This window comes from Ceratotherium simum, chromosome 12 (genome assembly GCF_057802395.1).
Source record: "Ceratotherium simum simum isolate JZ-2026a chromosome 12, ASM5780239v1, whole genome shotgun sequence".
Lineage (NCBI taxonomy): Eukaryota > Metazoa > Chordata > Mammalia > Perissodactyla > Rhinocerotidae > Ceratotherium > Ceratotherium simum.
Genome location: NC_141911.1, coordinates 9,158,000 through 9,183,622, shown reverse-complemented (window position 1 = coordinate 9,183,622; position 25,623 = coordinate 9,158,000). Strand labels below are relative to the sequence as shown.

Sequence of the window (25,623 nt, the reverse complement as noted above, 5' to 3'; positions counted from 1 at the left end):
TTGAGGATCCAGCTTAGAATTTGATTGACTTCCACAGCTTTAGTCAATACTTAGATATGATGGGATAGTGGAAACTTGAAAGTGTCATGTGAGAGTGGGGCAGATAACTATAGCCTGGAACCCTTCTATTTGGAATAGCTTTGGCCTCTCCAAAACTGTGCTCGCCTGAGATATAACTTGGTACCCTACAAAAAATTGGGTATGAAGTGACATTTTTGAGTATTTTAACTGCTAAGGGAAGTGGTATCCAGAGCTGTAAAAGGGAGGAAGTAACATAGAAAGTTAGCTGAATTTACACATTTTTCTTATGAGAGAAGATGATCAGTTTTACTTAATTCTCTGTAGTTTTTAGGCTTTTTCTATAATTGATTATTGATAAAAATGGTTTAATTTTTTTCAGTATTGCCTGTCTGGGCACCCAACCTTACCATGCAATGTGCTGAAATTCAAATCAACCACCGTTATGTTGGACTGTGGACTGGACATGACTTCCACCTTGAATTTCCTTCCTTTGCCACTTGTTCAAAGGTATGTGCTGATGCATCTGAGACAAAATGAGCTTTTCGTTTGCTGAAAAATGGTATCTATTAGCATAAAGATTACCAGTACCTTGTGTGTTGTCCTAAGTTTTCTTTGTTCCGTTAAAAATGTTCTTCATCAACTTGAAAACACCAATGCATACAGATACATGCACCCCTGTGTTCATTGCAGCGTTATTCACAATAGCCAAGACTTGGAAGCAACCTAAGTGCCCATCAAGGGACGAATGGATAAAGAAGATGTGGTATATATACACAGTGTAATACTACTCAGCTGTAAGAAACGATGAAATCCAGCCATTTGTGACAACATGGATGGACATTGAGGGTATAATGCAAAGTGAAATAAGTCAGAGGGAGAAGGTCAAATACCGTATGATTTCCTTCATTAAGTAGTAGTAGATAACAAAAATAAACACGTAGAGACAAAAAAAAAAAATGTCCTTCATCAAAATAATTTCCTTTGGCTAGGTTGATGGAAAATGTTGTATTGATTTATTGATTGACTTCTTTATTATAACTTCTTCTAAGCTTCTGTAAAATCTTCCTGCAACTGCTCAGTGCAAGTGAGGTCATATATATTTCATCTTTCTTGCTAATTCATATAAGAGCTGATAAATGGTCAACTGATGAGTCCAAGAATTGAATTTTAGAATCGTTTAACTGCCTTTGCAGGGATTTTACATCATAGAGCCCGACATTTCTTTTTGATAGGTATCTATGCATTATTTTCATACTGGTCAGCTGTAGACATCAGAATCATATATGAAGCCAAAGACCATGTCTTAAAGCAGTTAGATCACCCCAGGCCTACCATCAGCACTGTTGACTGTTACCTCGTCTCGGAAATTGGTTTTCCCAGCTCTCTGTTATTTAGAAGCAGCAATTTATAAGAGAAGTGAGTGACTTTGGAAGCAAATATACTCCCAACAGCAAAAAGTGATACCATGTACAAGAGGGGAGACAGAAAAGCTATTTAAAGTAGATTTAAGAGCTTACAAGCATAGCAAGCTAGGTAAACCATCTAATGTATCTCATTCACTCCTGAAAACATCAGTGTGTGCAATGATTTTTCATAATGATAACCCTGTGAACCATCTAGAAAAAATATAATTAAAAATCAACTATTGATTTTTTTCTGAGATAAGGGATATAATAACATGATGGGGATAAGGTCAGAGATAATTCCAGCTTATATTTTATGCAAAGCTGATAAAATTCAGTTATAATCACACTCAGCACTTAGAAATACATTGACAATCCGTATATATATATATGTTTACAATTGGTTCAAGAACTGTAGGCATCATAAATATTTCTCTACAAAAATGACTGACAGCTTATTTCTTATTAAAATAGCCTGATACTATTATCTGTTTCCCCACAAAGATTAAAACGTTCATTCTTTTGGTGTTTATTAAGAATCTGCACTGCTCTGGATCAGGGGAGGTAGACATGAACAAGATAACTTTCCTTTCCTCATGGAACTTATAGTCTGTCAAGGGAGAAAGGATTACACAGTTGAAGATTTCATTATACTTGTGTTAAGAAAATTACTATATACTTGTGATAATTGCTAAGAAAATAAAATACGAGGTACTGTGAGAGTTTCTAAAAGGGGGCTTACTTGCTCTGTGAGGTCATGAATTATCTAGTTATTCAAAGCCTGAATTGGGCCGACAGTCCTAGCTACATGTTTTCCCTTTCCTATTCATTCTTGTCTTTACCTAATTCTGTCTTCTCACAGCCCTGGCTCAGCAGTGGTATCCACTCCCACTCTCTCTTCCCCTTGTCACCGTTTTTCTCTCAGAGGGAGGTTTTACTAGTGGGATGATTGGCAACCCATGTAGTTGCTTACAGAGTGTCCTCTTTTGCTCAGGCCAGAAACCCATGAGATATACTTGGTTGAAATACTATCCCCAATCCCTCTCTATCCCCTCATCCTGCTTTATTTTTCTTCATAGCACTTATCATTACTTTATATGTACATATTTGGTTTATATATTGTCTGTCTTCTCCCCTAAAGAATGTTTTTTTGGGGGCCGGCACCGTGGCTTAGCGGTTAAGTGCGCGCGCTCCACTGCTGGTGGCCCGGGTTCGGATCCGGGCGCGCACCAGCGCACCGCTTCTCCAGCCATGCTGAGGCCGCGTCCCACATACGACAACTAGAAGGATGTGCAGCTATGACATACAACTACCTACTGGGGCTTTGGGCGGGGGGGGGGGGAGTTTAAAAAAAAAAAAATGGGGCCGGTCCCGTGGCTTAGCGGTTAAGTGCGGGTGCTCCGCTGCTGGCGGCCCGGGTTCGGATCCCGGGCGTGCACCGATGCACCATTTCTCTGGCCATGCTGAGGCCGCGTCCCACGTACAGCAACTAGAAGGATGTGCATCTATGACATACAACTATCTACTGGGGCTTTGGGGGGAAAAAATAAATAATTAAAAAATAAATAAAAAAAAAAAAGAATTTTTTTTTGTGTTTTTTTTTTTTGGTGAGGAAGGTTAGCCCTGAGCTAACATCTGTGCCCATCCTCCTCTATTTTACATGTGGGACACCTGCCACAGCCTGGCTTGGTAAGCAGTGCCTAGGTCCACGCCTGGGATCCGAACCTGCGAACCCCAGGCTGACAAAGCAGAATGTGCAAACTTAACCACTAAGCCACCAGGCCGACCCCTAAAAGATGTTTTATAAGGGCAGGGATTTTATTTGTTCTCCACTGAATCCCCAGTGCCTAAAATAGTTCTTGGCATGTAGTAGCTGCTCAGTAAATGTTTGTCATATGAATGAATTCTTTTTATCTTCTCTGGATTCCAACCCTTCTTACCATCTCAGAGTCATTTCGCTATTAATTGTAATCATTCCTTTATCTTGAACGTTTCCATCTTGACTTAGTCCTTCCCAAATTATACTCAGTCACTTCTAACTTAAAATGACAAAAAAAATTTTTAACCTTATCTCAATTCCTCTTTCCCCTTCAGCATTCATAACTCCTCTCCAATCTGTTCTTGGCCCACACCATGCACTAGAACACCTCTCACTAAAGTCACAAATGACTTCTATGTCATTATCTGTGATGTACATTTGTGAGTCCTAGTCCTACTTGGATCCTCATCCATCGTTCAGCAAGGCTCTCCTCCATGATAATGCATTCCTGGTTTTCCTCTTGCTTCTCTGACTCTTCCTCTTCTGTTTACTTTGGAGATTCGTCTTCCTCTAACTTCCCATCATCTGTCAGAATTCAATATCCAGTGCTTGGCCATCAGAGTCTCCACCAAGGGCATTTAATAAATGCTCAGGACTTCAATGACCATCCAAACAATAACTTGCAAATTTGTATCTTCAGTTAATAATTCTCTTTTGAGCTCCAGATTCATATATCCAAAATGTCTACTGAATTTCTGTCTTTGGATGTACCTTTGAAGGCACTTGAAAACTCAACATGCCCCAAACTGAGTTCGTGAGTAGACTTGGTACAGAAGAGGAGAGCAGACCCTAGCAGACCTAGTTTTCCCGCACATTACCCTATCTTAGTGAATGGCATCCTGTTATAAAAGCCAGAAAACTGGGAGTTAACTTAGTTATGCCCCTCTTCCTTGCTCTCCACATTCAATCTTGTATTAAGCCTTGTCGTTTTTACCTTCTGGATAGCTCTAGAATCCATTCATTTCAGTGCTTCTGTATTCATTATCATCTTTTACAGGCATTACTGCGAAAGCCTCTTAACCAGTTTCTTCAGTTCTGATCTTGCCTCTGTCTGAATTCAGGGTCATTTTTTTGTGTAACTTTATTTAAAGTCGTTTCAGATTTACAGAAAAATTCCAAGAACAGTACAAACAACTTGCAATTACCCTTACCAGTTGTTAACATTTTATCACATTTGCTTTATGATTTTCTCTTTACATGTATGCATATAGTTTTTTTCTGACCAGTTTGAAAGATACATACATGATGCTCCTTTACCATCTAAATACTTGAATGCCTACTTTCTAAGAAGAAGGACATTCTCTTACATAACCACAGTACAATAATCAAAATTAGGAAGCTTACATTAATACTACACTAGTTTCTAAACTGTATATTTTATTCATATTTCCCATGTTACACCAATTCATATTTCACTATAATGTCTTTTATAGCAAAAAAGAAAAAAAAACGATACTGGTCCAGGATCCATTCCAGATCACACATTGTATTTAGTTGTCATGTCTTTAGTCTCCTTTAATCTGGAAGAGTTTCTTAGCTCTCAGATCTTAGATCAGATTTCCTCAGATCATTTATGACTATAGTTTCTATATAGGAAGGACATAGAGATGGCATTCTAGTTGGATTGGGGGGGGGGGAGTGTATGGGACTCTGGTTGAAATTTCATTTGAATAACCTTTTATGTAAGATGTCTATGCCAAAGGCAGGTGAGAATGACTGGAGGAAAGTATTGGGCCTTGTAGCTGTCTTCTTTCTTTATTCCCTCCAAACCCTGCCCCTTGACCCAGTTTCCCCTTGACTCTGCTACTGTCCAGATCTCAGCTCAATCACTATAGACCCAGAGAAGTCTTTTGATGCTGCCTAGACCAGTCCCTCCCTCGGAAGTTTTGTGGGACTTTGTACTATACTGCTTCATCATTTTTAACATCTTGTTCTCTATTTGTGTGGCTCCTTGGTGTGTCTGTCTTTCCTACCTCCTCAGGAGGACAGATGTATTTTGCTCATGGTCATGTCACCAGCACCCAAGTGCTTGACATATAAATAAAGATTCATTAATGAATGAGTGAAGATGAGCACCTCATTCTCCTACAGTACTACACCAAATGATGAGGCTGTTCCCTGTTCCCTCTTTCTGGAAAGACCTCCTCCATCTTTACCTCATAACTCCTCTTCCCTGCTCTCCCACATCACTATACTCTGTCAAAAGTGCCCTTTCTGTGTGTGAACCCATAGCACCTTCTGCTTACCCCGTCATAGGTTTTATTCTACTCTGTTGTAATTGTTGTACTATCTCCCCATACTAGAGTGCAAACTCGTAAAATGCAAGGATTATTTTATTTACTGTCATGTCCCTGAACTTTGCATTCTTTGCTCAGAGTACATGTCCATAAATATTTTTTGAATGAATGAATGTAGTCATGCCTCTTTCGTTATCATTTTCTGATTTTAAAAGTAATACATTTCAAACTAGGAAATTGGAAAAATGAAAAATATAAAGAGAAAATGAATATCATGTTCATTCTACCTTTCACTATTTTTCTAGGTGATAGATTACTTTTAAATGCATTAGATTATTTATTTATTTACTTATGGGAATATTTTACCTATTATTTAAAGAAAATAAGTACAAAAAAACCAGATCTTGTATATATATGTTTTGTTCTTGACTATAACATTTTAATGGCATCCTTTTCTTCTAAGAAATTATTGTTAAGTAGTGGATGCAAAGATATGTTCATCTATAATCACAATTTTTCTAATATCATCACCTTCCATATTTTATTAACATAGGTTTCTGTGAAGAGACTTCTGTTTCCTTGTTTAAAAAATGTACACAAATTTTGTAATCATTAAGAGCAAAGTAGGGCCGGCCCTGTGGCTTAGCAGTTAAGTGCATGCGCTCCACTACTGGTGGCCCGGGTTCGGATCCCGGGCGCGCACCGACACACCGCTTCTCCAGCCATGCTGAGGCCACGTACCACATACAGCAACTAGAAGGATGTGCAGCTATGACATACAACTATCTACTGGGGCTTTGGGGGGAAAAAAAAAAAAAAAGGAGGAGGATTGGCAATAGATGTTAGCTCAGAGCCGGTCTTCCTCAGCAGAAAGAGAAGGATGATTAGCATGGATGTTAGCTCAGGGCTGATCTTCCTCACAAAAAAAAAAAAAAAAAAGAGCAAAGTAATAAGTCCCTTCCCCTTTGGTAGCTTAAAGTGTACTAACTTTATTGTTTAGTCATTAACTCATTGGAAGTCAGTAACCAAATAGTTGCATCTCTATAGTCAGCATCCCTTTGCCATTTGGTGACACATTTCTGTGGCCCTTCATCTTTGGCACTGTTGTTATAACATGGTCATGTTCTCCTTTGAGCATTCGGTCCCATCTACTAGCAATTTCTCAAATCCAAAATAACTACAGGAGTTTCATAGAAGGCTTTGATGTTATAAAAAAATGTTTAGCAAGAGTTAAAATCACAATACTTGAAAATTTTACTTTTTAAAAAAATAATTATTCTCTGAGAAAGGAATGTACCATTTCTAATCATTTGTTGAGGACAACTGACTGAATCAGTCATCTCTAATTTGAAGGCTGATTTGTGTGTGTCTGATGTGGAACAGACAGAATGCGTGTCCTTTGATCAGTTCTCTTTGTAAAGGGAAGTGGATATTTACAACCTTCTTTTAGAGAGTTAGCGTGCATGAAATGAGAGCGGAATTCACATTATCTTGTCATTACGCTTTTTTTAGAATGCTTCATTTTTTAATCTGATCTGACAGTAAATATATTTTTCAAGAAGTAAGAAATCAATAAGTGAAGACATATATGTGACTATGAAATGAGATGGGAATTAAACAGCTAACTCTAATAGCATATTTTCCTGAGAGGTTAGAGCAGAAAAATCCCAGAGTTTAAAAAACAAAGTTTATTCGGTATAATTTATACCAACTAAATTTAATTTTCCTCATAAAGTGCATTTCATTCTCAAGTATGAAATCCAAAATTCTCACTTTTTGATTAGTAAAGGGAAAATGTAAACAGAGAATCTAGGCGAAGGGTATGTGAGACTTTATTGTACTTATATTCTTACAACTTTTCTGTAAGTTTGGAATTATGTCAAAATTAAAATTACTTCCAAAATTCTCACTTTTTTTCTAAAATTAGATGGATATATATTTATTCAGGTTTTTAACCTTTCCTAGAAGATTGACAAATATTCACAAAATAAATTTATGTTTCTATTTGACTTTTATACCTATCACCTAATTTCAAAGTCAGAATTTGATAAAATTATTTTGACAAGAGCATAAGGGACTATACATTAATTTGGTTTCTGATTATAGAGTCTTTTAATCCCAAACCCTTACCTTGCCCTTAATTTTTATTTTACAGACTAATTTTGTGGTGAAGTGCAAAAATCCTTTTGTCATCCAGCTCGTTCTACTGATGTGCTTTTCTTCACACATCACCTTAGTCATTAAGTTTTTCTTTTTACCAATATTTTTTTTTCTCCAAGTTATTTGCATTTTCAGCCTCCAGTATAATTCTTCTGGTCAACTAATGGCACACAGTAAAATCCTGAGATTACCAGAAGTGAATGATTTCTGAATCAAGACTTTTTTAATGTAACATATATGTGAAATTAACCTTACCTTCTAGAAATTATGCACTTAGATATGGTGTCATTTTGTAACACTTAGGAAAACTAGCTTCGTTTTCCAGAATTGGAAACTCAAGCTGCAGGTGACAAGTGGCTAATCCTTTTGTAAGCGGTGAATCCAGAATGTGGACTTGCCTAGAATTCAGGTATTTTTATTTGTGGTGAATTCTGGCTGGTAGGCAGCTAAGTGTTCTTGTCAGAGCACCTGACCCCTCTGAGTCTGTTTTCTTTTTTTTTTTACTTTATTTATTTATTTATTTTCCCCAAAGCCCCAGTAGATAGTTGTATGTCATAGTTGCACATCCTTCTAGTTGCTGTACGTGGGACGCGCCTCAGCATGGCCGGGGAAGCGGTGCGTCGGTGCGCATCCGGGATCCGAACCCTGGCCACCAGCAGCGGAGCGCGCGCACTTAACCGCTAAGCCATGGGGCCGGCCCTGAGTCTATTTTCTCATTCACAATATGATGCTCCCATTCGGCCTCCCTCAAGCTTTTGTTGTCAAACCCAAGCAAAGTGAAGTCGAGGGCAGTAATTGGAAAACTGTAAATGCTCTAGTGTCTCATCTTTCTTTTTCCTCTTTGTTATTCTGCGTAGCATTTTAAAAATTTTCCCAATTTAGTGCAAAACTATTTATCTTTTTAATGTTCCATTGCCACGTAATTCTTGAGTTTGATACACATGGTTATTTTTCATCTTTTTGATTAGTATTTTGGGTGAGGATTTGCTGCCAGTAATTTCAAACTGTTTTTAACTTTGTGGAGACAGTACAGTCACCATGAAATCACTGGGGATTATAATCTATTTAGGATAATTTAATCTTTTGTTTTGCAGTCCCAGGCTGTCTAATCTTCCTGGCTGGTCCCTAAAGGATGGAAATGCTTTCTTGGACAAGGTAATGATTAACTGAAGTGTATCTACACCCAGTGGAAAGCCATCTTGTCATACTGGTGACACCTATAGGAATGTGACTTATGGGCTCGTGTTTTCCCCTGGGTATTCTTCCTAAAAAATCCCAAGATCAGTGTAGGGTCTTCATACTTGATGATGATTATTTTTAAGAGCCTTTTAGGGAATCTCATTGTTCAGATACTGGTCCAGTTTTTACATGTGTAAAAATCTAAGACCTTCTGCTGCAGATAGATTTTATCACCACAAAACGAAAACTGTTATTTTTAGAATTGTGATGAGAGTTTCAAAGGTGATGCTTATTAGAGAATTCCATCCAGCTCACTTCATTTTGAGGCTGTATAGACTATGACTGGAAGGAGTAAACTTTTTTTTTTTTTTTAATAACATTAAAATCCTCACGTATGTGAGTTTCAAACTGCTTCTATTAGGGGTTGGATCAGGAAAGGCTTTGTAAAAAAGTTTGGGTCTTATTCTTTGGGAGATGAGAGGCCATGGAAGGTTGCGGGAGGGCAGCGTCATCATCGTCTGACGGGATCACTTTGGCCACAGTTTGGAGAACAGACTGAGGAGCTGGGTGTTTAACTTCCCGGGCAGTGTGTTCTTGGGGGAGTGGGAGAGAAATATGTTCTTAGGTAAATTTGAGTAGAGGGCCTTCCAGCCTATGATCTGTGATTCCAGCCTTTTCTGGTAGCCTAGAATGGACAATCTTATAGGTTGTGAAAAAAAGAACACAGTTCTAGGAATCTAAGATGTGGGGTCCTATTATGACTTCAATCACTGACTAACTAGGTAGGCCTAAAATAAATGACTTCAATTATATTAAATTTTTGACATTAGATTATCTTCACAGAATTTCCTTCCTCAGAACGGTATTTAGACAGTTAACTTATAAATGAGAGACCAAAGGTACAAAACATGTTAAAACTATAATCTAGTCGAATTTTATACTAAAAAAAATCATAGGTAAAGGAAGGTTAAAAACTGTAAAGCTCATCCATGCCGTTCTTAGTCCTCTAAATCATTCTTCCTCTCCCAAGTTTCACAATTAAAAGACTGAATAAGTTTAAAGATCCTTAAAACGATTCATCTGAATAAGGCATTTCCTTCCTGTAATAGATATTGTTAAATAAAGAGGTGCTGTTTTTACAGAATTAATTCCTGTAACTGCACCCCAACCTCAAGTGCAGCCAAATGCATAATGTGAAAGCAGATTTCCCTCATAGCTAAATGTAAAATTATGTGACATTCAGGAACCTGTGCACCTGATTTCAGCCTGACTCTCCTGCTGGCTGTAAATCATTGTTCCCTGAGAAAGGCTCAGAAGCATCGCATTACCAGTGCATTGTGAGCGAAATGGCTTGCATGTGTATGTGGGAGCATTTCATTAGAAGGGAGTGGTGAATAAAATACAGTGACATTGTAAGTGCTTAGAATGGCAAATATGCTTCTGCAGGCCAGGAAGGATGAGAGCCTCAGAGGAGGTTTTGTCATGTGAGGTAGACATGCCCTGATATGTAGCATGTGGGGGAAGAAGATTATATAGCCAATTTAAGACCAGGCAGAGCTTTGAAATTTCCCATGATTTGTCTTTAATCATTTTTAACCTCATCCTAAGGGAGTTGGGAGTCTTCTCCCATTAAACATAATTGCTCATTTGCTTTTAGCTGGCAGGTGCATTGTAATTAAGAATTGTTTTCAGTCTCTTTTTGGCTCAGCCTTTCGCTGGTTAAATTGTACTCATATAAGGAGAGGAACCAGAATTTACAGTGGAAGGCAAGAGGAGGGACTGTTCTGTCAAGGTTCTGATATGAGACTTGTAAAATTCAAAAGGAAAATAATATGTAGTTAATACTCTATTTTCAGATAAGACTGAGAGTAAAATCATTGAGACTCAGATATATAAATATAGATATATATATGAATATATAGAAATAGTGACTAATGAAAACACGATGGAACAAAATTCTAACAGTATTTTTTTCTTTCTGGGAAGAGCAAACTGTGAACTAAGTTCTTTTACCAGTTTCGTTATAAAGTCACGGCTTTAACTTTGATGGAACAAAAAATCCTCCATAAATTTCAGTTTAAAGTGTCAGTGAGGGAAGACAGCAACTCTAGTGGCCTTATAGCAGACTCTGTTGGTGGCCCACTCATGTGTCTTCAGTGTCCTGTGTCATAATTCCAGCTGCCAAATACCTGTGTGGATTGGCAGGAGAGTTTTTTCCTGAAACTGCACAGAATGCAGGAGTTGCTATATGAATATCCCAGATCCCTTGCCCTTGGATAGAATAACTCCAAGGTGTATGTTTTCCACCATTTCTCAGAGCTTCCCCGTGGGAATAAGTCCCAGTTGCCCACAGTGGTGTGTAGCTCAATAACATAGCCATTGTCAGCCACCTTCCTTTCCCTTTATCGCTTGCCCATCCTCCTGCTGTTTTTTCAGCACCTCCCATATAAGCTTGCACCCACCCTTTTCTCAGGGTCTGTTCGTGAGGGAATCCAAACTAAGATAGGCATATTAAATATGGTAGGTCACAGGCAGAGCGGGGAATTGTACTATGTTTCTTTCTTTATAAGTATACGTTTTCTTTTGAATGAATACGTTTGATTTATAATCCCAAATAAATTGTATGTTCTGCAAGGACAAAGATCATATTCATGAAGGTGATATTGGTGGTGGTGGTGGCATTTAATCTCTACGCTCTACATCTCCCTCCTCACTTGTCTTTTGCCCCTCAACCTTTGGTAGGAGGAGAAAGAGGCTCCAAATCATTTGTCTAGGGCCAGGACTCCTATCCTGATTGCATAACAAAAACACTGGAGGTGCTTGTTATAAATACAGGTTCCATGGCCTCATCGCCAGAGTTTCTGATCCTTTAGGTCTTAGATAGGGCCCAGGAATCTTGACTTCCTTCAGTATTCCCAGATCATTCTGATGTTGCTGGTGTGGTCTATGTAACCATTATCTGGAAAGCATTAGATCATGAATTATGGAAGCAGCATGTGTCCGTGTATGGTTTCCTCGAAGAGGCATCAAGAAATGTGCATTCAAGTCCTGAGTCAGCTGTGAACCAGCATTTTTTATCCTGAATAAGACACTTAGCCTCCCTGAGTCTAAACAGGGAACAGTTGGCCTAAATGACCTACTTTCCCTCCAACTCAAGCAGTCTGTGATTCTTCGTGGTAAGTTTGGTTTGGGAATGAAATTTCTTTGGTGCTGTATATATTGGATATCTCTTCCAAGAATTTTTTCTTTTCATTTCTTTTAGGAGCTAAAGGAATGCTCGGGTCATGTATTTGTAGATTCCGTGCCTGAATTCTGCTTACCAGAGGTAAGATTAAAGTGAATCTTATCGTAGAAACAAAGCATATTTTGTCATCTCTCAAAATGAAGTCAAGAAATAATTTTAAGGAGCTTAGCTTCCTGTTTTCAAATTGAAATGAATCTGTTATTCCAGGTATATTGTTATGCAGCTAAAATACGATCATTTAGGAGCTTTTTATATTGTCTGTAAATCATTTAAGTCACTCTCTTCTTCCTAGGCCTAGCTCTTTCTATAATCCCCACTGACACTTGTACTAGGGCATAGTTTTGAGCAGGGTAAAGAAATAACTCAAGCCTTTCAGTTTTGTCATATAACGCCTTTGTCTTAGGTTAGCCATACTTTTCCTGGTCTTGCTTACAGTGGGTAATTGGGAATTGCTGTTATTGAGTCAATGCTATAAACTGTAAAAATTCTTGTTGACCTGAAATGCCATATTGAATATTACTTGAAATTTATGGATTCTGAACCTTGTCATGGATATCTTTTGCTTACATATTATTATTACAGTGAGACTTGTAAGAATTTGAGGCCAATTTCATCAGTTTAAAGGAAATGAAAACCAGTTTCCATTAGTTTTAAAGGAAACTAATCTTAGCTGACAGGCCTAATCCCCAGAGTGGCCTACATGGAGTTCTCGGGAGAAGATAAAGTGTAGGAAAGCCAGTTAGTTAGTCCAGGGTTCCCGAGGAAAACAATGAGAAGCTACCATCCTCTTCTTTCCATGCGCCCAGCAGATTACAGAGACTGTAGAAAATACTTTCACAATTCAGTGACAAAGAGAAAAGAAAATTTAGAGTGCTGTTTCTCTTATTTTTGTCCTCTCTTCCTCCCTTTTTTTCTTTTCAACACTTTCTTTGCCACTCTGTAGATAAACCTTTTTTCTCTCTTTGAAGTATGTGTATGTGCCCTTTTGGGGTACCAGAGCAAAAGAGAGAAAGGAAAACAAAGAAGGACATGATAATTGAAGGTGGCAGATAAGAGAGAAAGTTGAGATAAAATACTAAGGACAAGGGTGAAGGTAGAGAGTTACCAACAATCCTGAGCTCCCCCTAACTGCTATTAAAATCTTTTTGTCATCTTCACGTGTCATTTAGGAATTGGTGGGGCAGTTCCCCATCTGTTCAAAGATTACTAATCCCAGATGCTACATTTATTTTCAGTTTGCTACATATGGCACTGACTGCTGCAACCTTCAGTTTATGGACAACGATGTAGTATTTATGATTTGGTGTTCTGATGACTTTCTGACTTGCTTCATAGAGTACTAAACTTTGAAATTAGACAGTTACTGTTTCACAGTTCACCTTTTGCCGAGCTAAAGGATTATTGATATATTTAGGGTTCTAGAGCCATGTAAGGTTTTTCAACTTGTGTCATAATTTGTAGTTTATGTCAAGTTAGTCGCTATTTTAAGTAATAGAGCTAGGGCATTTTATGGTCGGGAGAAAACAGGAGAATCAGAAAATCAAGAGAAAGGGACTTAATGCAGTCCAGTCTTCACTGACTTGTGGGTGAGCCAGACAGACCTAATCCCAGTTCTCATGGAATTTATGATCTGGTGCAACTACCTTAAATATCTTTGTATAAGGTCTAGGACAGTATAGTAAGCAACCAATAAATTATCGTTGTTTTAGCTCAATTCATGGTCTGTAGAATCCAAGTGTCTACATACAACAAGTTTAAAATTAAAATAATCTTTATTGGATTTCACTGAGTTAAAGTATGTGAATAAATATATAAATGTGAGTATATATATGTAGTTTGGATGTTAAATTTATTTCTCAGAGGAAAAATGTTTATGTAAGCACTCGATATATATACAGACAAAAAACATATATATATATATATTTTTTCTTCTAGCTGTTCTCACCAAATTTCTCGTCATTCTAGACTCTGTGGGCTTATTCTTATATATTAAAGAGAAATTTCAAATATCGTCACCCAGTTTCGATATGTGAGAGGGAAGGTGAGGGGATGCTTTTGAGCTTTATTGTTGCTTCAACTGTCATTCCATTGTTTTCTTCTGGATCTGTCACTCTGCTACTGTGTCTTAATTTCCTTATTTGTTTAAAAATGGTTCTAGAGCCAGCCCTGGTGGTCTAGTGGTTAAGACTCAATGCTCTCACCACTGCAGCCCAGGTTCCTTTCCCGGTCTTGGAACCACACCACCCATCTATCAGTTGTCATACTGTGACGGCGGCTCACCTAGAGAACTAAAACTGACAACTAGAATACCCAACCATGTACTGAAGCTTTAAAAGAAAAAAGAAAAAAATAAATGGTTCTAGAGAGGTAGCAGGAAATAGGACCAGCAGAATATTACATGACCCTTCATTTTGAGGACCGTGTCATGGAAGTGCATTGCACAACATGGAGTTAAGGGTGGTGTAAATTAGATATTATTGGCACTAGGCATTTTATTCACACAGATTGCCATTGCCCTAGCAGTGAGTGGCTTCTGAGCTCTAGTCTACATGCTATCCTCAGGAGCTGATTATGCCTTAGCAGCTTTATTAAATTAACTTATTTTATATGTAGAGTCACTCAACCAGAAAATACCCACAGCCAAAATGGCACACTGTCTCTATCATTTGCAAAGATGGCACAGACATCTTTGTTACTTCTTCTCTGTGGAGGACATATTAGCTCAACGACTCATTCTGCTAACTAAAACACTTCCTTGACTTACTCCATGCTGTCTTTAGTGCACCATACAGGTTCCCAGAGGTGACTTCTGTGAGGGAGAACTCAGTGATTGAGATGATGTCTCTGAACCATAATGTCTCACTTTTCCCCACAGAGGGTGCTGCTCATAATGATGCATTCCTCCAACAACAGTACACCAAGGCCTGTTATGTACTGGCTACCACAGCTGGGATGGGATAGAGATGAGTCACACAGAATTCTTGACTTCAGAGACATTTAATATTTGAGGAACAAAGTGATGCTTTGAGGTGCCTTGGTACAGAATAATAACTGCCATTAGAGAGATATACATAAAGTGCCTTGGGAATCCTGAGGAAGAAGTGGTTTCTTTCATCTGGAAGAATCAGAAAGGCTAAATGGAAGAAGAAAATTGAGCCTTAAAAGACAGGTAGAACTTAAATTTATGGGGAAAACATTTGCTTCTGCTAAAAGAGTTTTCATAAAATTTACTAAACATGGGTAGCATTTTCCCTCACCTGCCAACCTGTCTTTGCCCTTTTCACATGACCTTAATAATGGAGTAAAGGGTAGATTTGGGTTTAAGATTAGGGTAGAATATGAGAGTATAATTTCCTTTTATGACTCTGCCACTACAGTATTTTGGCTTTATATCCAGCACTAGTGGTCAAAAGTTACCTCAAAAAAATAATTGTCTCCCACATTTGACTTTTGAAGAGCTGGTTTCTGCGTGCTGCACACTCTGTTCCCAGTAACCCATAGCAGTGGTGCATTACATTATAGTTCCCCTCACAGCTTATATTGTGCTCTCTCTGCTTCATGTTACCTGGTTTCACTTGCCAGGCAGCAGCTGCTGAAGTGTCCTGTTGTCATTTGTCCTCATTTGTCTAACTCAGAACTTTGTTTTAGTAAAATCAGAACACTATTGGTGGACTGGCTGCATTCTCGTTTTTAGCCATCCTGTCCTGCTATTTAATGTCAATATTAGGAAATATACTAAAATGAGAAAATAGAAGTGTTGCAGGAAAGGCATCATTATTCTGTAGTACAAAGGCTACTTCTCTGCATCTTGACAACATCATTTTTCAGTCAAATCATGTTGATCTGTGTGCCCTGAACAGATATGTATCATTCCCTCCCCTTTCTTTTCAGACCGAGCTAATAGATCTGTCTACGGTAGATGTGATCCTCATCTCTAACTATCACTGCATGATGGCACTGCCCTACATCACTGAGCACACTGGTTTCACGGGCATGGTATATGCTACAGAGCCTACCGTTCAGATCGGCAGGTGAGCGTTATTCTTATCCCATTAGAATGTGGCTGGAGAACTTCCTTCAGTGGTGACTGTTTAATAGATTTTGTGCCAGGTATTTCTTTCTGAGCAGCTGACCCAAAGAATAGGCAGGAATAGACAACTCTCTAGATAAAACAAATATTCACTGGAATTGCCTAGAGATTGATACTGTGAAAATTCCTCATTAGTCATTTTTTTTTTTTATTGATGTTTTAATAGTTTTTAACATTGTGAAATTTTGGGTTGTACATTTTTGTTTGTCCGTCACCGTATATATGACTCCCTTCACCCCTTGTGCCCACCCCCCACCCCCACTGCCCCTGGTAACCACAATACAGTTTTCTCTGTCCATGTGTTGGTTTATATTCCACATATGAGTGAGATCATACAGTGTTTGTCTTTCACTTTCTGGCTTACTTCACTTAACATAATACCCTCCACGCCCATCCATGTTGTTGCAAATGGGACGATTTTGTCTTTTTTTATGGCTGAGTAGTATTCCATTGTATACATACACCACATTTTCTCGATCCAATGATCAGTCAAGGGACACTTAGGTTGCTTCCACTTCTTGGCTATGGTGAATAATGCTGCAATGAAATAGGGGTGCATAAGCCTCTTTGGATTGTTGATTGAAGGTTCGTTGGATAGATTCCCAGTAGTGGGATGGCTGAATCATAGGCATCTCTATTTTTAATTCTTCGAGGAATCTCCATACCATTTTCCATAGAGGCTGCACGAGTTTGCATTCCTACCACCTGTGTATGAGGGTTCCTGTTTCTCCACATCCTCTCCAACATTTGTTGTTTTTTGTCTTGGTGACTATAGCCATTCTAACAGGTGTGAGGTGATATCTTAGTGTTGTTTTGATTTGCATTTCCCTGATGATTAATGATGTTGAACATCTTTTCATGTGCCTATTGGCCATCTGTATATCTTCTTTGGAGAAATGTCTGTTCATTTCCTCTGCCCATTTTTTGATTGGGTTGTGTGTTTTTTTGGTTGTTCAGTTATGTAAGTTCTTTCTATATTATGGAGATCAACCCCTTGTCAGAAGTATGTTTTGCAAATATTCTCTCCCAGCTGGTGGGTTGTCTGTTCATCTTGATTCTGGTTTCATTTGTCTTGTAGAAGCTCTTTAATCTGATAAAGTCCCACTTGTTTATTTTTTGTTTAGTTTCCCTAGTCTGGGTAGGCATGTCATCCAAAAAGATTCCTTTATGACCAATGTCAAATAGTGTGTTGCCTATATTTTCTTCTATGAGTTTTATAGTTTCAGGTCTCACCTTCAGGTCTTTGATCCATTTTGAGTTAATTTTTGTGAATGGCGATGGCAGATAGTCCACTCTCATTCTTTTGCATGTGGCTGTCTAGTTTTCCCAACACCATTTATTGAAGAGACTTTCCTTTCTCCATTGTATGTTCTTGGTTCCTTTGTCGAAAATTAGCTGTCCGTATATGTGTGGTTTTATTTCTGGGCTTTCAGTTCTGTTCCATTGATCTGTGTGTCTGTTTTTGTACCAGTACCATGCTGTTTTGGTTACTATTGCTTTGTAGTACATTTTGAAGTCAGGTATTGTGATGCCTCCTGCTTTGTTCTTTTTTCTTAGGATTTCTTTAGCTATTCGGGGTCTTTTGTTGCCCCATATGAATTTTAGTATTCTTTTTTCTATTTCTGTGAAGAATGTCATTGGGATTCTGATTGGGATTGCATTGAATCTGTAGATTGCTTTAGGTAATATAGACATTTTAACTATGTTTATTCTTCCAATCCAGGTGCATGGGATATCTTTCCATTTCTTTATGTCATCATTGATTACTTCCGATAATGTCTTGTAGTTCTCATTGTATAGGTCATTCACCTCCTTGGTAAGATTTATTCCTAGGTATTTTATTCTTTTTGATGTAATTGTAAATGGTATTATCTTTTTGAGCTCTCTTTCTGTTAGTTCATTATTAGCATACAGAAATGCAACTGATTTTTGTAGATTGATTTTGTACCTTGCAACTTTGCTGTAGTTGTTGATTATTTCTAATAATTTTCCAATGGATCTTTAGGATTGTCTATATATACAATCATGCCATCTGCAAATAGTGAGAGTTTCACTTCTTCATTACCTATTTGGATTCCTTTTTCTTGCCTAATTGCTCTGGCCAAAACCTCCAGTACTATGTTGAACAGGAGTGGTGAGAGTGGGCAGCCCTGCCTCGTTCCTCTTCTCAGAGGAATGGCTTTCAGTCTTTCCCCGTTGAGTATGATGTTGGCTGTGGGTTTGTCATAAATAGCCTTTATTATGTTGAGGTACTTTCCTTCTATACCCATTTTGTTGAGAGTTTTTATCATAAATGGATGTTGTATCTTGTCAAATGCCTTCTCTGCGTCTATTGAGATGACCATGTGGTTTTTATTCTTTGTTTTGTTGATGTGATGTATCACGATTGATTTGCGGATGTTGAACCATCCCTGCGTCCCTGGTATAAGACCACTTGATCATGATGTATGATCTTTTTAATGTATTGCTGTATTCAGTTTGCCAATATTTTGTTGAGGATTTTTGCAGCTATGTTCCTCAGCGATATTGGCCTGTAATTTTCCTTCTTTGTATTGTCCTTGTCTGGCTTTGGTATCAGGGTGATGTTGGCCTCGTAGAATGATTTAGGAAGTGTTCCATCTTCCTCTATTTTTTGGAATAGTTTGAGAAGGATGGGTATTAAATCTTTGAATGTTTGGCAAAATTCACTGGAGAAGCCATCTGGTCCTGGACTTTTATTTTTTGGGAGGTTTTTGATTACTATTTCAATCTCTTTACTTGTGATTGGTCTATTCAGATTCTCCATTTCTTCTTGGTTCAGTTTTGGGAGGTTGTATAAATCTAAGAATTTATCCATTTCTTCTAGATTGTCCAATTTGTTGGCATATAATTTCTCATAGTATTCTCTTATAATCCTCTGTATTTCCATGGTATCCGTTGTAATTTCTCCTCTTTCATTTCTAATTTTATTTACTTGAGCCTTTTCTCTTTTGTTCCTAGTAAGCCTGGCTAAGGGTTTGTTGATTTTGTTTATCTTCTCAAAGAACCAACTCTTTGTTTCATTAATCCTTTCTACTGTTTTTTTGGTCTCAATTTCATTTATTTCTGCTCTGATTTTTATTATTTCTCTCCTTCTGCTGACTTTGGGCTTGTTTGTTCTTCTTTTTCTAGCTCTGTTAGGTGTAATTTAAGGTTGCCTATTCGGGCTTTTTCTTTTGTTTGTTAAGGTGGGCTTTTATCGCTATGAGTTTCCCTCTCAGGACTGCTTTTGCTGCATCCCATATGGTTTGGTATGGCATATTTTCATTTTCGTTTGTTTCCAGATAGTTTTTGATTTCTCCTTTATTTTCATAAATGATCCACTGGTTGTTCAGTAGCATGTTGTTTAATCTCCACATTTTTGTCACTTTCCCAGTTTTTTTTCATGCTTCATTTCCAGTTTCATAGCATTATGGTCTGAAAAGATGCTTGTTATGATTTCAATCTTCTTAAATTTATTGAGGCTTGCCTTGTTTCCCAACATATGGTCTATCCTTGAGAATGTTCCATGGGTGCTTGAGAAGAATGTGTAGTCAGCTGTTTTTGGATGGAGTGCTCTGTATATGTCTACTAGGTCCATCTCGTCCAGTTTTTCATTTAAGTCTACTATTTCTTTATTGACTTTTTGTCTGGATGATCTATCCATTGATGTAAGTGGGGTGTTAAGATCTCCTACTATTATTGTCTTGTTGTTGATGTCTCCTTTTAGGTTTGTTAATAGTTGCTTTATGTACATTGGTGCTCCTATGTTGGGTGCATATATATTTAAAAGTGATATGTCTTCTTGGTGGAGTGTCCCTTTTATCATTATATATTTCCCTTCTTTGTCTGTCTTAACCTGTTTTATCTTGAAGTCTACTTTGTCTGATATAAGTATGGCGACACCTGCTTTCTTTTGTTTGCCATTAGCTTGGAGTATTGTCTTCCATCCTTTCACTCTGAGCCTGTGCTTGTCTTTAGAGCAGAGATGTATTTCCTGAAGGCAGCATATTGTTGGGTCTTGCTTTTTAATCCATCCTGCCACTCTGTATCTTTTGATTGGAGAGGTCAATCCATTTACATTTAGGGTAATTCTTGATATATGAGGGCTTAATGTTGCTGTTTTGTCACTTATTTTCTGGTTCTTTTGTGTTTCCTTTGTTTCTTGTCCCATTTGTTTCAGACTGCCAATTCAGTTTGGTGGTTCTGTCTTATGACTCTTCTAGTTTTCTCTTTGTTTATCATATGTGATTTTGTTTTGATTATTTGTTTAGTGGTTACCTTGAGGTTTGTGTAGAAAATCTTGTGCACGAGATAGTCCATTATCTGATGGCCTCCTATTTCCTTATACTAAGTCAATTCAATCACTTTCCTCTTCCCCTTCTAAGTCGTTCTTGTTATACCTTATTCTATCTTGTGTTGTGGCTGTGTGTTTACAGTGATGAGGTTAAATTTATATTTGGTGAATTCCTTCCTTTGATCTTTGATTTTGGTATTTAAGTGGTTGCTAACCTATTCCAGTAAAGATCTACTATTTTTCTGAGTTTATCTACCTATTTTTCTCCTTGCTCCAAGCTTTGTATTCCCTTTCTCGTCTTTTTTTCAGGCCTGAGGGCCTTCTTGAGTATTTCTTATAGTGAGGGTCTCATGGCCATGAATCTCCCTTAGCTTTTGTTTATCTGGGAGAGTTACTATTTCTCCCTCATGTTTGAAGGATATTTTTGCTGGATAGAGTATTCTTGGCTGAAAGTTTTTGTCTTTCAGTATTTTGAATATATCATTCCAGTCTCTCCTAGCCTGTAAAGTTTCTGTTGAGAAACCCACTGAGAGCCTGATGGAACTTCCTTTGTACGTTATTTTTTGTTTTTGTCTAGCTGCCCTTAATATTGTTTCTTTGTCATTGACCCTGGCTAGCCTTACCACTGGGTGTCATGGAGTGGGCCTTTGCCTGTTGACATATTTAGGTGACCTGTTGGCTTTGCTTACTGGTATTTCCTGCTCCTTCTCCAGATTTGGGAAATTCTCAGCTATTATTTCCTTGAATAGGCTCTCTGTTCCTCTTCCCCTCTCTTCTCCCTCAGGAATACCTATAATTCTTATGTTACATTTCCTAATACAGTCAGATATTTCTCGGAGACTTTCTTCATTTCTTTGTAGTCTTAGTTCTTCTCCTCTTCCATCTGGAGCATATCTGTATTTCTGTCCTCTAAAATGCTAATTCTTTCCTCCATATTGTCAGCTCTGTTCTTTAAAGATTCCAGATTCTCCTTTATCGCCTGCATTGTGTTCTTCATCTCCATCAGCACTGATTGGTTTTCTTTATGATTTCAATCTCTTTTGTGAAGAAACTCCTAATCTCATTGAATTGTTTGTCTGTGTTGTCTCGTATTTCGTTGAGTGTTTTTATGATAGCTATTTTGAAATCTCTGTCATTTAGGTTATGGATTTCTGTGTCTTCAGGGTTGGTTTCTGGGTGCTTGTCATTTTCCTTCTGGTCTGGTGATTTCCTGTATCTTTGCATTGTGGTTCCTGTGTTGGCTTTGTTTTTCCTCATCCTGGAAATCTCTGGTTGTCATTTCTACCCGCCGCCACTGTGTGGGGGTAAATGGCTGTGTAATCTGAGCCCCCTGCGCTCTGCCCGGGCTGTTCGCTGCGATCCGCGGGTCACTTGGTCTGGTCTGGTCGGCTGAGCTGCAGGGTCCGGTTTGTGGGGGCAGGGGGCTCTCTCTTTTGCCCTCTGGGTCCCTGGCATGGGGGGCTTCTCGTTCGCCCCTCATTATCTGCTCTCTGGGGTGTTCAGATGTTCGTGGTGCCCCTGTAGCAGTTCTGAGTCCTCTGTGTGGGAGTTTCCCACTGGCTGAGAGCGCAAAGATCTACGGTTTCCCCACAGAGGGCTGCCCCTGCCCCCTCTCTGGGAGCCACAGCGACCAGGATCACTAATCTGATGGGGAGGGCGAGGAGTTCTCCTTACCTCTCCCCACTTCCTCTGGGGGCCCAGCACAGTCCACTCTCAGATGTGCGGCAGTGTGGATCTTTCCGATCTTGCTTTTCACTGTCTAGGATTCCGTTGTTGGTCTGTGACTGTTCCTTTTGTTGTATCGGGTGAAGAGTTTACAGGAAAGCTCACTCTGCCATGACGCTGACGTCAGCCGTTAGTCCTGTTTTTTTGTTACAAAAACTAGAAGGAGTTTGCAGAGACATCTCCTCTGGGCAGATGATACTGATTAGGGGAGGTATTGTTTAATAAGATGCCGCAAAGATGCAATGCAAAGAGCTTCAGGAGAAAGGAACATAGCATATTTAAGAAGAGAAGCAGAAATTTTATTACTTTGCTTTCAAAATATCCCCCCTTTTTTGATTTAGTGCAGACTATAAATGGAGACAGCTTGTAGAAAACAGGATGAGTAATTAGATGGTTAAGTTGTCTGTACTGTTGACCGAGTGAAACTCAGGACTCCAACGAGTGAAAACCTCAGAGCCTTCCTCTGACTCTGAGAATGCCCTGCCCTCTCTTCCTCTGGTCCTCCCAAGCCTTCATGATCCAGGTGGTTGCTGCAAATAACTATAGCATCATTTAGTGAGAAAGAAACTATATGAAGAAAATTACCCCAGAAAAAAGAATTGTGTTGAATTAAAGTAACAAGTATGGTGTAAGGCGAAACCATCAAGACCCAAAATATGGCATCTATGTGTCGATATAGACTGTGATCTTTGGGTTTTAGTGTCTTGCAGAAGTCCAACAAGATAGAATTACCAGAAATAAAACGAAATATGTCCTTGTTTTTATGTCAAGTCACATTACCTGCAGTGTGTACAGAAAAACATAAGGGATCTGAGGAAGAGACAGTATAAAAAAGTAAAGCACTCAAGATGATGGGTCATTTTCAATGAAAGGATAAGCTGAAAACATTAGACTCTAGTCTAAAAAAGTTTGAGTATGGATGCACCAGATTGGTCTCCTGAAAGCTATGGTAAGAATGATAATGACTCTGGAACCCAGATCTTAGAATGCTGGAACTAGTACTGCTCCTTCAGGATGAAAGGAGGAGATGGTATTAGTAATAAATAAATAAATGGAAATGAAATGAAGTTGTTCACCATTAAAATGCTAGTAAATTTATGGCTTGCCGTATCTGTATTTTGATTGGGAGAGGGTTTAAGTCAATATGGATCATCTATACTGGATTATGAAAGGGAATTCAAGATGTTGAAAATCTGTTGCTAGCTTTTTGGTCATCCTCTAGCCATTCAGGATTCTAACAGTTCTCTGTCCCTTATATTCCTCAGAGCATGTGGAGCCTTGATCCAATTGAGTGAGGCATTTCTTAGATGCCGTCAGTTGTGGCTCTGTAGTCGTAATCCATCTTGTGATCTGCAGAGCCTGTCCTTTTGCAGGTCCTTGAGTTAGGTTTTTAGGAGTAGTCCTTAGAGTATTCTTCCACATGGAATTTTGTTAATTCCTAAAACACATGTCAAGAAAATTTATTTTACCAGTTTAAAATGTCCGCTTAATATTGTCATTAAGAAAACAACCCTACCTCCACCCCTGCCACCACCAAAATCAGGTACTTCACAGTCGTTTAACTTTTTCTCCTTTCGTATTTTTAGTTACCTTAAGACAGAGATCTTAAAAGTGAGAGTTAAACCATAGGCTTATATATTTCAGTGTTTAGAGACAAGAAACATGCCAGACTTGTTTTAAAGGTGAATTAAATCATTTACATTCAGAATTTTTAACATGGAATTTAATGAGAAGGCTAGGTCTTTGTTTGACATTATGTAAAATGGTACCCAAGTTTATATGCAAAAGAGAGAAACATGATTGGGAAGGGGGAAGGTGGACAAACCCATTTCTCTTGGCTACAGTGTTAGTGTGTGGTGTTTTTCTAATTATTTTATGAGTGTTCATCACTTTTTTTGTTTAAACTCAGGCTTCTCATGGAAGAGCTGGTGAATTTCATTGAAAGAGTGCCCAAGGCTCAGTCTGCCTCCTTGTGGAAGAACAAGGATATTCAGCGGTGAGCAATAGGCCTGTCTATTCCCTTGACAGGAGAGCCTTAAGCTTTGCAAAACAGTCTCATTTGTTTTATTTTATGCTTAAACGTTTATACTGTTAGAACAAAAGATTCTCTTTTCTCTATTTTATGTAAGAGTTATGTTTGATTCAGCCATCATATTTTGAGAGAAAATCATGCCATGTGCAAGATACTATGCTGGGTCTGGGAGTTTTTAAAATTAGTGAAATAGTTAGCTCTACCTTTCAGGTGCTCAGGGGTTAATGAGAAATCAGGAAAACAGGTAAATTACAATCTTGGGTGGCATGTATTATAAGAGATGCTTGATCACAGTGGTGTAGGTACTCAGAAAATGAAGAACACTTTCTGCTTAGGGAATCTGAGGAGGACATTCCTTAGGAGGTGACAATTAAGGTGGGTCTTGGAGGAAGAAAAGGACTTTTCCAAATAGAAAAGGTCAGGAAGTGGGGTCCAGACACAGCATCATAAGATATAGTATATTCAGGGAACAGTGAGAAATTCAGGGTGAATTAGAATGGGTAGAATAAAGAGGTGAAAGATGAAACCAGAGAGGTACATTGGAGCGAGATAATGAAGAATCTAATGTATAAAGTTTGAATTTTATATTATTGCAAGTGGGAAGTCCATCAATGTAGGTTTATAAGGAAGAGAATAATGTGATCACATTTTTGTTTTGGGAAAGTAACACTGGGTGCAGTGTGGAAGATGGATGTGAGTGCAGAGATGGGGGCAGGAAGTGGTAGGACTGTTTCAGAAACCCAGGGGAGAGAACAAAGACCTGAACTAAGGCAGTAGCAATGAGCATGAAGAGTCTAATGTAAAAGAAATTTCTGAGATAGAATTTAAAAGAATTGGTAAGAATTGTGACAGAGGCTGTGAAGTTGTAATTAGGAAGTTCAGAGGAGAACTGAGTGGAAGCCAAGGTAAAAAGGAAGTTTCCCAAAACCCGGGCTTGTCAGTGGTATCAGATGCCGCAGAAATGTCGTGATGGAGATGAGGCCTCTGGTTATGGAAATCCCAGAGAGGTTAGTTTCAGTAGAGCACTAGGATCAGCTTATAAGAGGTGAAGTAAGTAGAAATATAATAGAGGAGGCAAGGAGACAGCTTGATTCTACTTTCATGCTCTCATATTTAATTGGCAGTGGAGGACACCAGTCAGTCTTAACATACTGCAGTCTCTCTAACCCTACCAACTGCTGCCCTCACCTCCAGGCACCACAGGAGTCCCAGCCTTCCAGACCTAGCATCCAGAGTTGGGAGTAAAAACTCATCTTGTGACTTAAGTAGCGCATGTTCCATATGCTTCTACCCAAGTCTGCTCTTTTCTAGTTACATTGCCACTGAGTTCTCATGCGCTCTAGGTCAGTGATTTGTTAGCCATCTGGTTATCTAAACTTTAGACTTAGTGTTTGTGAATATTGTTTCTACAAGAATTTG

The 25,623-nt window shown here is 38.5% G+C and overlaps 1 protein-coding gene across 1 annotated transcript in view; it reads left to right on the top strand.

Annotated features, from left to right (window-relative positions):
* The window catches only part of INTS9 (integrator complex subunit 9), a 119,711-nt gene that overhangs the window by 32,500 nt on the left and 61,588 nt on the right, over nt 1-25,623 (top strand). Inside the window, exons 2-6 of the mRNA XM_014789906.2 lie at nt 401-528; nt 8,735-8,795; nt 12,082-12,144; nt 15,955-16,094; nt 24,082-24,168. Of these exons, the coding sequence (XP_014645392.1) occupies nt 401-528; nt 8,735-8,795; nt 12,082-12,144; nt 15,955-16,094; nt 24,082-24,168 (479 nt within the window). The remainder of the gene's footprint in view (nt 1-400; nt 529-8,734; nt 8,796-12,081; nt 12,145-15,954; nt 16,095-24,081; nt 24,169-25,623) is intronic.